Consider the following 17,216-nt stretch of genomic DNA (forward strand, 5'->3'; position numbering starts at 1 on the left):
CAAGCAGTTCTTCTATTATTCAGCGAAGTGCCATGAGAGCTATTTTATACAACTAATGTTGCATAAAATAATGCTACATTGTCAATAGGGAGGCATAATTAGGTCCTTATTAATATTATGTGCACCAAAGAGTTCCTTAAAACCTATTTCATGGATGGAAATGGAATCGCCTCAAGTATATGTAACGTAGTGGCCCGGATCAAGTTTTTTGCAAGTATATTTTTATGCGGTTATTCATCTTACTTTTTAATGAAACTTCAATACCCAAGGACTATACTTCAACCGAGAGGGTACTATAGTTTTAAGAAATCCTAATATTTGAGTGCGATATTGAATTTTATTCGTGAAATACTTCATGGCTTATTTTCAATCTCCAAGCTTAAGAGGTCAAAGCTTCATTCTTAACAAGGCTTCTCACTCCCTTTCAATCAGTATTATTTCGTTGTTTCTTAGTTGCTTAAAACTTGAGATTATGTCATAAAATTTCAGGGCATTCATAGTAAACCCACTCAAAATTTGCTTGCATCTCAGATTTGGCATATTGGTGCTAATCATAGTTTTCATATGACTATTTATCGTATTTGAGATAAACCCAAATGACCATAAGATCGAACCCCATTCAAATAACATGTATCAATTTTAATATATCTCAAGATATCATTATAATTTTTAAACGAGTAATGCATCTCAGAAAAGTCAAAATGAGGCCCAGTGAACGGGAATGATGCGTCCCCTTAAGTTGCCCTTACTGTCAGCTCCGTGAACCTGCCTTTAATCTTTTGGAAAGCCGCAAAGATGGAAAGTTCTTGTTGCTGCCAGAATACGTGGAAGGAGAAGACAACCGCGTTGGCAAGAGTGGTTGGAAAGAAGATGTAGTCCAGGGTGGGGAAGTGGAAAACCCTCGAAATGGGACCGCGACGCCAGCGCCGCTGCGGAAGAATGTCTCGTTCCTCGAGCGACGCGGAGCTTTCTAATGCCGCCGCCGCCGCCCTCACCCCATTCAACGTTTTATTCCACCGACTCTTCCACGCCATTAAATATCCGTTACGATTCAAATCGTCGTTTTGTGTATATCGCTCTCGGGGCTCTCTTGGGATTACAGGAAAGCAATTGCAGCACCAGGAAGCCATCAATTCGGCAAGGGTGGGAGAAAAAAGTGGACTCAGAGAAAGACCGACACAAAAGAGAGTAAGAGGTGGGCAAAACCAGAGAAAAATAGGATATATATGCATTGCCCGGGAAATTGGGTAATGGAAGACGGTGGATTATTAATTTTTTCTTCCGGGACGAGAAAGACGAATGAAGACGTAAAGAAGGAAGTGCCGTATGGTAGGTTGACCCTTAGGAAAAAGCTTAAATGAGAGCGAGATAGTATGCAAAGAAAACTGTAAAAAGTGGATGCATCTGCAGCTCTTTTACATCTGGAGTGGCGCAATAGGAAATAAAAGGTATCCAGTGATAGATTATCGAAGACATTTGAGACGTTGAAAGAAGTTGTACCAATTCTGGTGTTCCCATCTCCGCAGAGATGAAGAACGAATAATGATTGCTACCACTGAACGTGCAGCATGACATTCCTCACAAATCTCGGATTTGCTAAAATAATTGGTTTTTCAGCTTATTCTGGTAAAAACAAAAGATTAAGCCGAATTTTACGCCAAATAATTTCCTTCTTAAGAAATATACCATGATTATTGTATCTTCCTTATTGATACCAACCAGTGCTTCACATAGTCATATTAGTTGCATACTATCAATCAGTAATTTATTTCATAGGTAATTATGAAATATCAAAATACATTGGATGCTTATTTCTACTTAAAAAATGTTATCTTTTTCTATATCTACTAAAAATTCTATTTAACTTCAAATTATACCTTAAATTAGTTTAAGGTCTTAAATAATACCTGTGTCTATGAAGAATGTAGGAGTGATTAAATAAAAAATTACTTATTGAAAAAGGATGTGATGTTGTTCAAAGATATGTGAGAAACGATGGGTGTCACAGTAAATGTTGGCCCGCTAAGTATGGATATCGAGAAAAATTTCCAAAAATTTATAATTATTTTTTTTCAACTTTTCCCTCTTGAATAATTGATACAAAATTAAATGTATTCAAAACTGCAACTTTTTATTCTGTTTTCACGATTCCAGCTACGTATTTAACGACTAATTGATCACGTTCATGCAGAAATCTGGTTTTTCCTAGGGTTAACGTTACCATTTATTGTCAAGAGCATTTAATGAAGGAATGTCTCAATGAAGCAAGTGTGGGACAAGAGAGGCAGCTTACGAGGTAAATACGGAAACGTTTTAAAGAATGTAAGGAATTTCATTTGCTGTGAAACAGAAATTAGTCATTATATGTGATTAGTTAAAATAAAACTGAAAGAAACAATTTTAAGACGGTGGCAGTACTTGTCAAATCATTAATATCAAGAAAATAATGCATCAATTCGGAAGAAAAAAGTTCTCTCGCCAGTAGTTACCTAACGATCAAAGAACACTTACCTCTCACTCGACCGGTTATTTTTACTCAGATTGGGTGCTCAATGCTCTTGCTATTATCTTAACTTTTTAGTTTACATATCACCGACCAATGTCAACATTGATCAGTATTTCAAATATGAAATTTCTACTTCAGAAACCATTCAATTTTTTATGCTGGTGAAACTGATCGATCTATACAAAAGTTTTTTTCGTGTACTCTGAAATTTTGAAGATGATGGCATAGTTTTCAAATGAATAATTATAACAAAAAATACCTCACTAAAAAGTGAAATACGAATGGAAGTAAGATAAATCCTCTTCAAAGGACGCATAGCTCCTCTCCACCGGTTTTTGGGTGACATTTTCAAGAATTTTTTTGCACCTCAAGTTTGATAATTTTACATTTTACTTTTAAATTATTTTCTCAGGTGTATTTTTTTATTATTGGGGAAACGGAAAAGTTTTTAACACGTTCTGCTCTAGTTACCCTGAACATTTCAAGATTTTAGCATCAGTCTTACTCGACTGATTTGTCTACAAAATAGACCAATCGAGAGGAATATAATTTTTAAAATATTCTATCGTAATTCTTACGATAAAGGAAAATGTAGAATAAGGTACTCTTCATGCACTTTGGAAATTCTCCATTTTAGCGTAATTGTAATTTCTAAATGAATAAAGCGTTCCCAAAAAGATTAAATTTTTCCGTTAGGTAGGTAGTTATATAGGAATGTAAGGATAGGGATGGATTTTCTTCGAAGGACGCATACCTTCTGGTCCACGGTTTTTGGTGACGTAGTATTTCATTAAACTATGCTGTCATCTTGAAATATTCATAGGATATGAAGTAAACCATTTCGAAAATTTACCTATACCTCCAATATGATATTTCAAATTTACGTCTTAATTATATTTTAGATCACTTAAAAGGGTCTAGTCAAGGTACCCAGAAAATTTCTTGATTATAGCATTAGTCTTACGCGACCTATTCATCACCAAATAAGGCCTATGGAGCGGAACACATTCCTTCTCTTAAGTAATTCGCTTAAACCGATCCGTTTCCTTTCCTCTCATTCCACCTGAAACTCACCGTCGGGTGGCGAGCAAGCCGAGAAAGAGATTGAGCGGAATCGCGTGACGAGAAAACAAACGAACGACGACGCGCGAGGATACCGTCACGTGAACGACCTCGCGCAGCAGTATATAGGCGTCGCCGACTCGTCTGCTACTTCACTTAGAAAGACGGCACCTCTCAAACTCAACCTCATCCCGTCTCCGCTGTCCTTTTATCACTGCCGGATTATGCGCCGGTCATTATGATAATGGCGTAGAAGTCCTTGAGCAGCAGCGGCGCGCGGGAAGGATGAGGAGATCTCGTAACACGGCGGCGCATCGCGAATTTGCAGGCGGCACTTCCATGAGAGAGAGACCCCGAAAAAGACGGGGAACCTCCCACTGTTCGGCTTAACGTCCGTGTACATTTATATATACATACTCTCTCTCTCTTTCTCACTACTGCCTCTTATCTCGCTGATGAAATGGCATTCTATCCCTTCCGACTTCCGGCACCATTTACGGAAGTTCCAGCGAATGAAATGGCATTTTCGTGAAAATACTGAAAATGCTTTTTCCTGTTATTACTTATATTTCATCAATGATCTAATGATACTAAAAATTAGCGTGTTTGGTAAATTCTTCTCGGGATATCATCCGGATTACCTTCTCAATCTCCATCGCTGACAACGTTTCGATAGTATCCCTTTCCATCATCATCAGGACCGTTGATTTAATGACGTCAACGGCCTTGATGAGGATTTTGTCGAAACGTCGGCAGCGATGAAGATTGAGGATATAACCCGGAAGAAACCCCGAGAAGAATTAACTGCAACCATTTTCTGAAAAAAGGTAAGCCCTACACGTTTGTAAATTAAATAATTTTGTTTTTCCCCGCGTTAGTTATCAGAGTGGTAAACATTTCTTCTCCTTTTCTGGAGACCTTCTCAGGGATAATAACCTCGCCTATGTTGCGCGTCAAGACATATCTGCCACAGGAGTGGATCTAGAATATTCCGGATGTTGTCTCTTGTTATAAAAATAACTGCAAGCCCTCCGTTTCCTATGTTAGCATTCATAGTGATTCTTTATCTCAAGGGCTTCTCTTAAAATTCTTGTTTTGCATTATTTATCTCTCGCGGGGAAAAGGAGTTCTCGATACTACATCAGGTGTTCTGCGACGACCGCTTTCTCTTCATACCCCACTTACATTGCAGTGCTGTATTTTTTACTCTTGTTTCAATTTATATCCCTATTTATCGGAATTTGTCCACTAAACCCATGCACCCATATCGGAAAAAGTCTTCTGGTCATGGCTGTGAAACATAAGCACTTCACCAAATACTGTTGCAATTTATAGCGGCTGTATGCTTTTAGAGAAGTCAAATCAGAATATGTATCTACTTTTAAATTACCCTGCGGTCTGCGTATCAATCGGAGAGAGCCTAATTAACAGACAGGCCGAAGAAAATTGCACTTACTTTTCCAAATTCTTTGTGGTCTTTCATTTTCAATCTCAATGGTTATCGCCCATGGCGGCAAAACTGTATTTGCATGCTATAAACATGAAGATTTTATTTTTTTATTGCTTCGTCACTGTGATAATATATCAGCAGTAGGCATAATTTTCTCAGTCTTAATAATTATCATGCATTTATGCATCTACCCACATTAGGACCTTGAAGTCCTTACATGAATATTCAAGGAATGACTGCAGATTTACCAAATGTATATCTTAACGGAAACACCCACAAGTGCACATAATGTGCAAATATCACTGGGAATATTCCAACCTACTCGGTTCTCAAGTGTCACGAGAAATGAGGCAAGAGTTTTTGGGCGACCGAGCGAAAAGGACTTCTAACCGATTCGTCATCAAGCGTAGTCTTCCTCGGCCGCAGGTTTCCAATTACTCCACCAGAGTGCGGGCTCTTTGCCCATTTCTCTATAAAAAAAATGAGGTAATGCCTCACTAGCAGCCGAGTATGGGAGATTTTTTTCTGGGTCTTAGTTACCAGGCGAGAACTTTAACCTCACCTCAAATTGTATTTATTTATACGTATTTAAGTCTTTATGTCGCTGTCGAAATGGGATTTTTCCACCCCTCTAACCGAATTATAGTGGGTTTTTTTCAGCGAACTTGCTACCCTATGTCGCTCAATTCTCCACTGAGGACTAATATGGGAATGCAATAACCTTGTTGATAACTACTACCAAGCCCAGCAGGAGACATAGTGACCCATATATTTCGCCCTCTGCATCGAAAATTGAAAATTCCGAAATATTGACGGGCACCTGATGAATTGCTAAATCAATCCAGGAAATGGGAAGGGGATCGTTTTGGATATTTAAGATTCCATGAATAATTTTCCGAATACATTCCAAGGCACATCAAGGGAATTTTTTTTGGCATGCATGCGCAATAGAAGCTAGATTTCCTCTCAGGCAATACGGGAATGAGGCACGTAGGCAAACATGGGATCGAAAAATAAAAAATTGATGAAAAGTTTTCATAAATTTTTCGTCAAATGCATTATGAAACTATTTTTACACATTATACGCATTTTTTAGATGGCTCGTCTAAAATTTTACTTGCGGTAGGCTACTTCAAAGCAAGAGGCATATTTTGGGTCATAACATGAAGATGGCACTGATATTGAGGTGTATGAACCTAAACTCGATTGTTTCAGGCATAAATTTGTGAAAATCCATTGTAAACAATAAAAATAAATAATTTGAAATTGTGTGAAAAAGGTACCATTCCTTTTTATTGTTTGTATGACCCTAGTTTATAAATTAATTTTCAAAGATTGACTCAGTTTTATTCTAGTATTTAACATCTGATAAAGGTAGAATATTTCTAAAATACTTATGGCTATAAAATTATTGGTGTTCATTGTAGGCTTTATATAGGATCACGTTATAATGATGATATTAGCATTTCATGAAAATAGACCAATTTTTACATACTACGCCACGGGTAGGTATAAAGATAATTTTTCATCTTTACTTTGCATCGGTACATAAATATCAAAAGTTGAGGACAGAGCCAAAATGTTTAAATTCCTAACATTTATTGGCTGCTGACATAAAAATATCCTGATAGCAATCACTGCAAGATAACCTAGCGTAAATGGAAGCTGAAGTTAAAGATTTACATGTACGTTTGTCACTGGTGAACATTTATGTTACTTCGGTCTCGAAAATTAATTATGTAATCCCGCTATCGCTACCTTTTAGTGAAACATTTTTTACGGAAATTTTAGAGAGAGAAATGCTTTAAAAATTGCCCTGATTTATATAAATTTCTTTATCTCCCACATTATGGCCACCAAGATTCGCATTTTCTCTACGATGGGGTAAAAACCTTCGCCATTTGTATCATTAGATTTGGTTGCATTTATTTTTTCTTCACCGGATTGAAGAAATCAAGCCAGTAACGAAATCCGCTACACTGACATACCCCAAAGGGGAAAAATCTCGATTCCTCTGGATTTATCGATTTCCCGGTCATTAATTATGGCAATGAAAGGGATTAAAAACTTCTGTATACATTGTGGCAGAATACAATTTACTAAAACATAATACTTCAGTCGTACTCACTGTCCGTGATGCTTAGAATAAATGATCAGGAATCAATTATGGTCAGTAGTCACGTTATGTTTCCGAATCTAACATTGGCCAATTTTTCTTTCCAGTGATGACATCGCACACGTCAACGACGAGCATTTGAGTACGGACAAGGTGCTAATGGTAATGCAGAACCTGACGGACCTTCTTCGTCACACGTTCTCGTCCCAGTTCGTTTTCCCGGTGCTTGGTAACCACGACTTCTACCCGCAGAACCAGCTTCCACCCCGGCGACATCCGACGTACAAGAGGGTGGCCGACATGTGGAGACACTGGCTGCCCACGGAAGCCATCGACTCATTCGAGAAAGGTAAGGAAACGTAAGGTGATGATATTCATGGTACCAAAGAAAGAAATAGGGCAAAGCATTAAGCCCCGCTAACAACAGTATTACTTTGCGTAACTTGAATTCATATCACTCGCGACTACAAATAAAATATTCAACTAATCCCGGTCTAGACTTGTAATTAGTGGTATAATCTATGCAAGTGAACTGAAGGTTATATGTCTGTTGATGGACTTTACCTTCTTCCTAGCTTCGGCTATAATTAAGAAAAATGCGTGTTTATCCCAAAAAAATGATTCCTCCAAGTCGTATTACGAGGTCTTAATTGCCAGATATTACCAACCAGCATTGCAAGTAAAAGAGCTTGTGCCTCAATCTCTGCATTTTCTCGGGTTATCATCCAAATCAGTTCGTTTGCGGACTAAAGTTTTGCTGGCTATCCTGCCAGAGTCTACTGGTCGAAACTGTTATCCAAAAGCCAACTGACGTGAAAGGAAACTCGATAAAAATACAGAGATCAAACCATCACCGTGGGAACCTTCGTGCGAGTATGTGCCAGGCATTGTGCCTCCTTAATCACACTTCTTCCGTTATCTCATTTGACACCAAGTGGTCGCCATTTTACTATTCCAATTTGTATTAGGCCTTCCTTCACATCATCCAGCCGCAGTTTCTTCGATCACCCCGGAAGTCATTTCCCTGTGACATATCACCGAATTTCCGCCGTACTGTTTGCAGACATTCTTTCTAATGACCTAGTCTCACACACTTGTTTCCACTAAGCAAAGTAAGATTTTTGTGGAGTCCGTATAGATCTGCATTGATGAGGATACTTTAATATATGTTTTCCTGGAGGGGTCCGAGGATTATTGGCAAGATCTTCCTCACCCATTTGTTGAGTAATAATTCCTCTCGACTTTTCACGGCCCAGGTTTCTCAGGCAAATAGGCATTTCGGGCAAGAACTGTTCGGTAAATACGAGTATTACCTTTCCATTGTTCACAGGCTTAATATGTGTGACTAAAATAGGAGATGGAGTCCAAAGTAGTTCTTATTCCCCGAAATGGCTCTTCCTATGATTTTAGGCTATTATCACTATTTTCTGATATCAATAAGTCCAAATATTTTAAGTTAGACCATCTTTCAAATTGATAACTATCTACAATGAAATGTGCTGCAGGCAAATGACCATCTATACCATGACCTTATCTTTTTTTCTTTTTAATTTTCCCTACGAGATTTCAATACATTGGAGCAACTCTTTGTTTACACTTGACATTCACTGGTGATTTTGTGTTTCACAGCCTTTACGCTTATGAAATTCTATTTTTACCCTTATGAAATTCTTTATATACTTACATAAAAAAGTATAACTTCTTATACTGTCTTACAAATCATAAATTAAATGCAGTAAAATTTAAAAGGAACTGTTTAATAAAACTTCAGCTGCCTTTTATTCATAATAAATGTTACTTGAGCTTGTGCATTTATAATACCTCGCTCTTGTATTGAAATTTAATTTCCATACATGTATATCTCCATGAGATATTATCGCCCATAGAAATAAATGCAGACGTTAACTAGTTACTCCACTAAAAACGTACTTCCCAAGTATTAGTAGTTTCCTGGTATGTATTGAAAAGTTTTCTTTACATTTCCAGCGCTGAAGTATTAATGGTGAAGGACAATTTGGCTATGGGACAATGTTTAGGATTGTAAAAACGAAGTTTCTAAAGACGATACTTTGGTTAAATAATATTATTTTAATCTATTCTTTGATTCCTACGCGTAATATTGCACAATTTATCAAAACCGACCTACTATCACCTTTTTTCTCCCACGTAATAACCCTGTGTTAAAAATGCAGATATGATGCTGCAAAGCGATGCTTTCTGTTTCTCCAATGTTATAGTTATGTGATTTATTGATGATATATGTGATTGGTGGTTTTGGTGAACATATCCTAAGTTAATCAACATTTTTTTCGTTATTCAGGATAAACTTACGTTATCCAGATTCGTACCAATTCCATGTTTAGGAGCGGAAATAAAGAGAAATCGCGTTGACGGGCACTGGTGATGCATTTTAAAATGATCATCCTCCAAATAATGACCACGGCTATCCTCTTTAAAGAACAAATTTCCATAAAAGTGTTCTAGCTTTATTAATTTCACTCTTCCGTAATATAATGACAAAAAAAACCTTCACCACATTCGTTAGTTACTGTTTTACACAGGTGAATAATCAACTACTAGGATGCATTTCAATTTATTTGAATATAAAAAAAAGCTGTTTAATCCTAGCGCTCGTATAGGCAGCGCATATATTCACCAAGCAACAAATTCTCCATTCGTTACCATGGAAAAGTATGAATAATTAATAATTATAAATAAGATCCTTTTGAAAAAGTTAAATTTTAATTCCCTCGCTTTGGTCGGACATCGGTGCAAATTTGTTTGAATCCTAATTTTGTGTTCAATGTGATGCTAACGGCCATGTCATTAAATATTGTCGAAATGAAGTTTTAATCAAAGATTTTAATTAATTACACGTGTGAAATTAACACTTAATTATTTAAGAGCGTCGAAATACATATTCACTCCCATGACCCTGTTAATTAAAGCATTCCTAACTGTCTGATACTGCCATTATTATTGGACCCAGCCGCCCCGTGACTTTTATCGAGCAAAATTTCGAATGGACAATTATCACCAGCCACCGTATCCCATTCCTTACAAAGGATTCGGGTTTCGATCATTACGCGCTTCCGAAAAAGCAATGAAACGCAACGCCACCTGTTCAATTCGATCCTTATTTTTGACCATCATCGTTCAGTTTCAATAGGGGCACTACAAAAAGCTAGAGCATTACCCAAGCGGAAATGTAAATTATCGCATTCAAGTTTTTTATTGCATATTCCGCACCTTTAAATTCACGAAATTAAAAAAAATGAGGAGCGATACGCAAAAGATACGGTTTTAGTGATAATGAGCACTAATCACGAGATGAGGAAAATGGAAAATACTAATGGGAATCGAACCATTTTGCGGGAATCAACTCGCCATTAGTACGTTCGCTTCGCGTCTTTTTTTTCTTTAGCTATTTATATTCCCAGGGTTTTACGCGCGGATTATCCCTTGCTTAACGTCCTTCTCCACACTTCTACGCTGCCATCACCTCTTTTAGTCTATATACCCCTTGCCTGCCCGGCAAAACCCTGACCTCTCTCTATCCCTCGGTGGCCTTAATTACCGACCACAGTCTATCGCTGCCTGGAGCTCTCATTATTATGCCCCCGCGGCAATTAATGTATTTCGCTAATCCTGCCGCAGTGGACGGGTGTCGGCAGAAAAGGGCGTTGAGCCGATATTTCTTCGTCACTCAATCCTGTCCCTGCTTCTCTTTTTCATGCCTTCTAACCACGTGTCCGTGCCTTCCTTCTCCCCCATATTCGCTCACAAATACGGATGGGAAAATTGTTGAAATATTTTGATTCATTACATCATGGATATATTATAAGATAAGATAGTTAGGGTATTAGAGAATTAGGAGAGTAAAATTGATTGTTTAAGGCGTGACTTTGTGAAATTGCTTCATTTCAAATTTAAAAACTTTGTAAATTTCACATTTGATTTTACTAACGACCAGACCAGAAACTGGTCGTTAGTAAATTCACATGTGAAATTTATAAAGTTTTTTATTTTAAATTGGGAGAGTAGTTCTTGTCCGTTATTGTTGTCCGAAAGTAATACGTTCCGCCGTGGAGAGTAAAGCGCGGAAGACTTCAAAAGAAGGGGTTTTGCCTATCAAAATCATGAGTCAGCAATCCGAACGATAGTTTGACGCAGATTTTCTTTCAAATATCTAGTCAACTAATACTGTCACAATAAAATTACTCCTGTATTCTTGGCTTTCTAGTTCAATTTTTCATTTTCATTTCTACGGAATTATTACGCATTACTTTGATTATCCTTAATCTGAAGAAATGTCCCAATATTTTTTTCATACGTATTTTTATATATTTTAGACACAGCAAATCTTTTCTGGCCTACCAACTCTATGTATACCACAATTTCAAGATAGTAAGTTAGGTTTCGACAAATGAATACCCGCTGGAAAAAACTAAACAGGGTTAAACTTGACCTGTTTTGAACCCAGTTAATGCATGATATATTCATCCAATCACTGCCGTAAAATCAGTATTTAATGATCAAGGAATTTAATAAGAATTTAATAGTTCTAGGAATATAAGCCGTAACGTATTAACTCGTGCGTTTTGCACCGACCCGGGTGTACAGTCTTGGTTTGCGGAGATGGAGCAAATGACCGTAATGTTTGACCATGATACATCATTTCAACTCTATGCTGTTGAGAAGACCATTAACCTGATGCACTGATCTTCTACCTCATGGACAAGAGTACATCCTCAAATTGGTCTCTAAATTTTTCGTTGCCCATCGCGCATTTAAATGGGTTTACGAAAGTCGCCACTCGCGTCGCAGACGGACAAAATGATCCGAGTTTCACGGAGGTATAAATAGGGGTGTTAACTAAAATTTACATCTATGATAATGTGATCCTTCAAATTCATAATTTTTCAATGCTATTCCTTGCAATTACAAACATGTTAATGAAAAATATTGGAAAAAAGTGGATCTAATTTTTGAAAACCTATTAAAATGCGACCAAAGTGGAGATAGGAATCAGCTTTCTGTGGGTTGGAATTGGGTCTCCTCTATGCAGTCCCCTTGCTCATGGAGGTCATGGAGATCGAAAAACGCTATCTGCTCTTCACTTGTCTCAGTTTGCATCTTAACTTTCTCCATTTGAGCTTATACCACCGCCAATTTCTTTGGTATGTATGTGTCCTTTGTGTCTGTGAGAGGGAGAGGAAGTGTCAAAACATGCCGAAAGAGAGGGAGTGTTTGCGACTTACGGACCAGTTAAATATTCTTCCGAATATTCGAGCATTTTCGTATTCTATTCCGTATTGAATGCTGTAGAGCCGGTATCCATGTTTCAGGTCGATAATGTTTTTAAATAATAAAAGACAATTGAGATTTTCTCATTCATATAGTTATATACTCTCTCCTCGTTCTATCTTATGTCGAGTTGTGATGTTTTAAGTCGTTGCGTTCCGGCAGATCCACTTCTCGTGTTGTCAACTGCAAAGCTACACCAATTTAAATCGGTTTAAGTTATTCTTGCTCGAAGCGTCTGCGAAAAAAGACAAAATCGTTGAAAGGCAGGCATACGTCCTCTTAAGCCATACGTTCCTCTAACGCCTCTCCCTCCGCTTTCCCTTAATCATAGAATTCTTTTGCTCATAATCTCTCCGTGCCTCTTACCTCTTCATGAATCTCACGCCTCCACGTTCGCGGTTTTGCCGGCTGGCCTTTCACCGTACCCTTGCCCCATCAGTATTTTCCAGGCCCTTTACTTGCGAGAATCCGCAGGATCGTTAAACGCCTTTTGCCTCCTCGCGGTCTAGGCACTCCGCATCCTTGCGAAGTAATGACCGGCAGGTATTAAACGAGTGGGGGGGGCGAGAGAAGGCCTTGGACTCCGGCCTCGTTTCGAAGCCATTCTCTGGCCACGCCGCGCCGTAAGAGAGGGGTCACTCGTGTAGGATTCTCGGGCATATCCGAGCAACCACGTAGGTACTGCGATACGAACCACGTATACTGGACTCTTTTTTTCGTCCCTTTGGCGTAGTTTGTTAATACCCGGCTTTTTTGACGTCACGATGACTCATCTGAAAATATGAAAACCTGAGGCGAAGTAAGGTTTTTATGAGGTTCAATTTTATTTTTTAATATTAAAACGAAAAGATTTCATGATGATAATGTTAATTATCATCTTAGATTCATATTTATTATTTTACCTTATTTTCATTTGTGATTATAAAGGTAGTTTTTTGAGTCAAATAATAACATTTTAATTCTAGTGGGCGTATCTGAGGAACTACACTGGTACTCTTATAAAAAAAAGGATTATGTTGCAGTTTTTTTGTCCTCTATGTTCAGTATGTTAAATTCTGGCTTATATTGACATCGTGATTTTTTCATCTGAAAAAATTAGACTTGGTTTTGAAGATAATACCTAGTTTTGAAGTGGATGTAAATATATTTTTAATCATTAAATATAAAATATTTTAAAATTGTTGTATGAATTTTAAATTTGCATTTGAACAGTTTGTTTTGTGAATACGTAAATAACATTTTAATGAATTCCCATTCACTTAAACGTGTTTGAACTGGAGAATGCAGATAGGAAAAGTGCAGAGTGATTCCATTTATTATTCATATTTGCAAGTGCATTTACAATTAAAATTTTAAAAAAATTGACAAAGTAAAAATTTCAAGATCACAAATAAGACTTTCGGTTAACATTACTACAAATAATTTCCCGTTAAATTCGGATCAATTACAATTTTCTTTATCATTAAAACTAAAATATTTTATAACGAATTAATTTTTTAAAATTAGATATTGAGCGTCTCTAATTCCAATTTTTATTTTTTTTAGATTATTTTGTGAACCAGGGAATAATGTTTTTATAAATGTGGTTTAAACGGAAGATTGTAGACTTAGCTATAAGCTAATGAAGAGTAAATTGAATTGTCATTTCTTCTCCACATTTTCTATCGAATTTGCAATCACGTGGAAAATAATTTAAAAGTAATCACATTGATAGAAAATAGCATGAAAAATATGAACTTATGATAACAACACTTACTATACATTATTTCTTCGTGAAATTCTTATCATTCAGCCTGCTTGTGATGACTGTGGTGGCTTTTGTATACCCATTGAAATGCGCGGCGGCTGACAACTCATTTAATGGACGAGAGGAGAATCATCCTCAGTAATATTCATGGTGCGGGCACATCATGGTTCAAAAATTTCCTCGCCTCCTGTAATAATTCCTCAAGTTTAGAGGGCTCATCGCGGCAAGGTCGCGATGCACCGAACGCTAAAAGTGGCAAGAGAGTTGGGCATTCATCTGCTTCCTTTTTTTTAATTTTTCAGACTACATCTCGAGCACGCGCTCCCAGTTAGCGATGGCCATCAGGCACGTTTCACACTTTTAGCCAATGGAGAGGGCGCCTAGCTGACGAGAGCAGCGCTGCGCGCGGGAAGAGGCTCAAACGTTTTTAGTCCGAAGGTTTTTATGCGCTCCCGCCTGGAAAGACCTCTGAGCGCGCGTCAAAACACGGGATTAATCAAAGCACGTGACTTCTTTTCCCGTGGCCAGCTTCTCAAGGACGGTGTAGTCCTGGTTTTTATTTATTTCAGAAAAAATATTTTTTTCTTCACCCCGTCGAGCTAAGCCTCTCAGGATGAAGCGTCATAATCACGGCTGCCATCGAATTTCCGGATTCGCGCCTTTTTCTTTTTATTCCACGGCGGGTGTCAAATGAACCGCTTGTCCGAATGAAAAGGCGTCTGCGGCTGCGAAGTTTATGAATAGCATCCAAGAGAACTTTGGGCTCTGAGATGCAAGGTTGCCCGTCTCAATGGCTATGCTGAGCAATCTCAGGGCAGCGATGAATGAGTTAAATGCTACCCATTTATCGCTTGACCTTACATTGAACAATTATTCCCGAGGATTATAGGTTTGACCCAATTTCCATTTGTTTTTACCACCTGAGAAAATTAACCTCATCTTGTTAGGATATTGGTATCCTCAGGATTATTCGACTGCGTACATGTCTGTTATAATCATTATAATATGATGAAAAATGAAAAAGAAATGCTACCATGGGAACATGCTACCCTTTTAAGTTGTGATTCTGAGTTCATACTAGCCGAAGAGTTATGCCTATGCCGGGAAAGTTATAATCGGGAGTTACAGACATGAAAATGTTAGGGATATTAAATAATCGTCAAGGAAAAATCCAAATGCTAAGAGATGAAGGCCGCGTTTGAGGATTCGGAGTGAAGTTGAGATCCATGAGAGATTCGGGCGTTTCGTAGCCCCACTGACTAGATAGCTTGGACGAGTGCTGATTTGGCCCAACTTGACTCCATTTCTGCTTCTACTAATCTCTCTTCACTTAATTTTGCAAGGTACACCGCTGAATTTTTCCATTAAATCATTTCTACTGCTGATTTGGCAGTGATATAAAGTATAAATATTTTTATAGATTTTTTTGTAATTCATGCTAGAAATCATGGAAATAGGAAAATTGGAAATTTAGATAATTTCTTTTCATTCCGAGCTACATGAGTTTTTTTACTATGCGCTAAGTTATTTTCTTACTCTACTCTTGTTGAAGTAGGGACGTATATGTACCTTGAAGACCACTTCTTAGAACCTTGGAACCAGACAGGTCAATAATTAAAAATAGAATACATTAGACAAACCATTCGACAGTACTTATCATGATAATGTACGTATGCAGTACATGACCTATATTCAAAATCAGCCACTGACACTTCAAGACCTTGGACCTTGGAAAAGTTCAATAATCGGAAATGTTCCGTAAAATTATGGAATCTATAACATGAATGCATAAAAGATGTCTGATATTATGATTTAAATAAATAATGAATTCCATATTGGCGCAAGGCGTATTTGAGAGCAAGGTACTTTCGGCAGTTCTTAAAAATTAAGCCATCATTAAGTCATGTAATTTTATCTGTTATTGCAGAAAAACTATGGTTTTATGTCTTTTTATGGAATACTGGGATACTTAGTTTCAAGATATAATACAAAAAACATTGCCTTTGAAGACCACATCCATTACGTAAATGCACTTTAATTTTTTGTGACGATTGCAGCACTTCAAGTAAAAATTGCAAAACATCTCGTTCTTACATTTATAATTTGAGTAATTTAACGAAAAAATGCAAATCATAAGCTTATAATACCTTATTCCATGCTATCATTCAATACTTTAACTAATGTGGATAATTCTAAAAACAATTTCGTTGTAATTTGCATGTATATGCTCTCCTTCGTGGCTGTGATACAGTCGTAGCGTTTCATATTTGACCTTATATTGGCTAATTTTTCCATTAAATCTATTTTCCAGAGTGCACCAAATTTTCAAAAGCAAACCAAGAGCGTGTTGAATTATGCAGACGAGGATATTAATTTTTCTTGCGCCTGAAAATAACCTCTTTCATTCCATTCGGTGTTCAAGCGATCGCTTGCTTTTCCACGGCTTCGGAATGGACCCTTCATTCCCTTAATCTAAATTATTTTTCCCGTCTCCCTCCTCCGTCTTGTGATCCTGCACAGAAGGACCCTGTGCTTTATGCGTTTCAATTTTTTCCCCGCTCGCGCGCAATAAGTTTTTTCGCGTCACTCCTCTCGCCTCCGCCTCTCCGCGGCTTCATTCCGTGGAATTGCTTGTTTCTTTGCAGCGTTGTGAGGAGGGGGAGAGGAAAAGAGACTCGTTTAAATAAGGCCAACGCTCTAACGGATGCCGTGCGATCCATCAGTGCGGCGCCATCTCCTCCTCTTGGACATTTTTTCTTCCGTCGCTTTTACGCTTTTTTCCCTCCATTTACGTCCTCTCTCCCGCCCTTCCCAGGATGCCCCGCGCTTTTTCCCGCGCGCGTGGAGGAGTAATAAAAAAAACACCGCTTTTATCTCTCTAAATCGCTTATCCCTCTCTCATTCCCCCACCCTTCCAAACGGGCTTTTATAATGACGTAGCAATAAAAATAGTGTCTCGGCCCTATTAATTCCGTCCCTTCGTCGCGAGCTGCTCTTCATTCTCAGCGCACCTCTTTTCCTATCCGTT

At 37.9% G+C, this 17,216-nt stretch overlaps 1 protein-coding gene across 1 annotated transcript in view; it reads left to right on the plus strand.

The window, feature by feature from the left end:
• The window catches only part of LOC124160597 (acid sphingomyelinase-like phosphodiesterase 3b), a 1,228,662-nt gene that overhangs the window by 1,084,121 nt on the left and 127,325 nt on the right, over positions 1-17,216 (plus strand). Inside the window, exon 7 of the mRNA XM_046536481.1 lies at positions 7,242-7,483. Coding sequence (XP_046392437.1) covers positions 7,242-7,483 — 242 coding nt within the window. The remainder of the gene's footprint in view (positions 1-7,241; positions 7,484-17,216) is intronic.

Source organism: Ischnura elegans, chromosome 6 (genome assembly GCF_921293095.1).
Source record: "Ischnura elegans chromosome 6, ioIscEleg1.1, whole genome shotgun sequence".
Classification (NCBI taxonomy): Eukaryota; Metazoa; Arthropoda; class Insecta; order Odonata; family Coenagrionidae; genus Ischnura; species Ischnura elegans.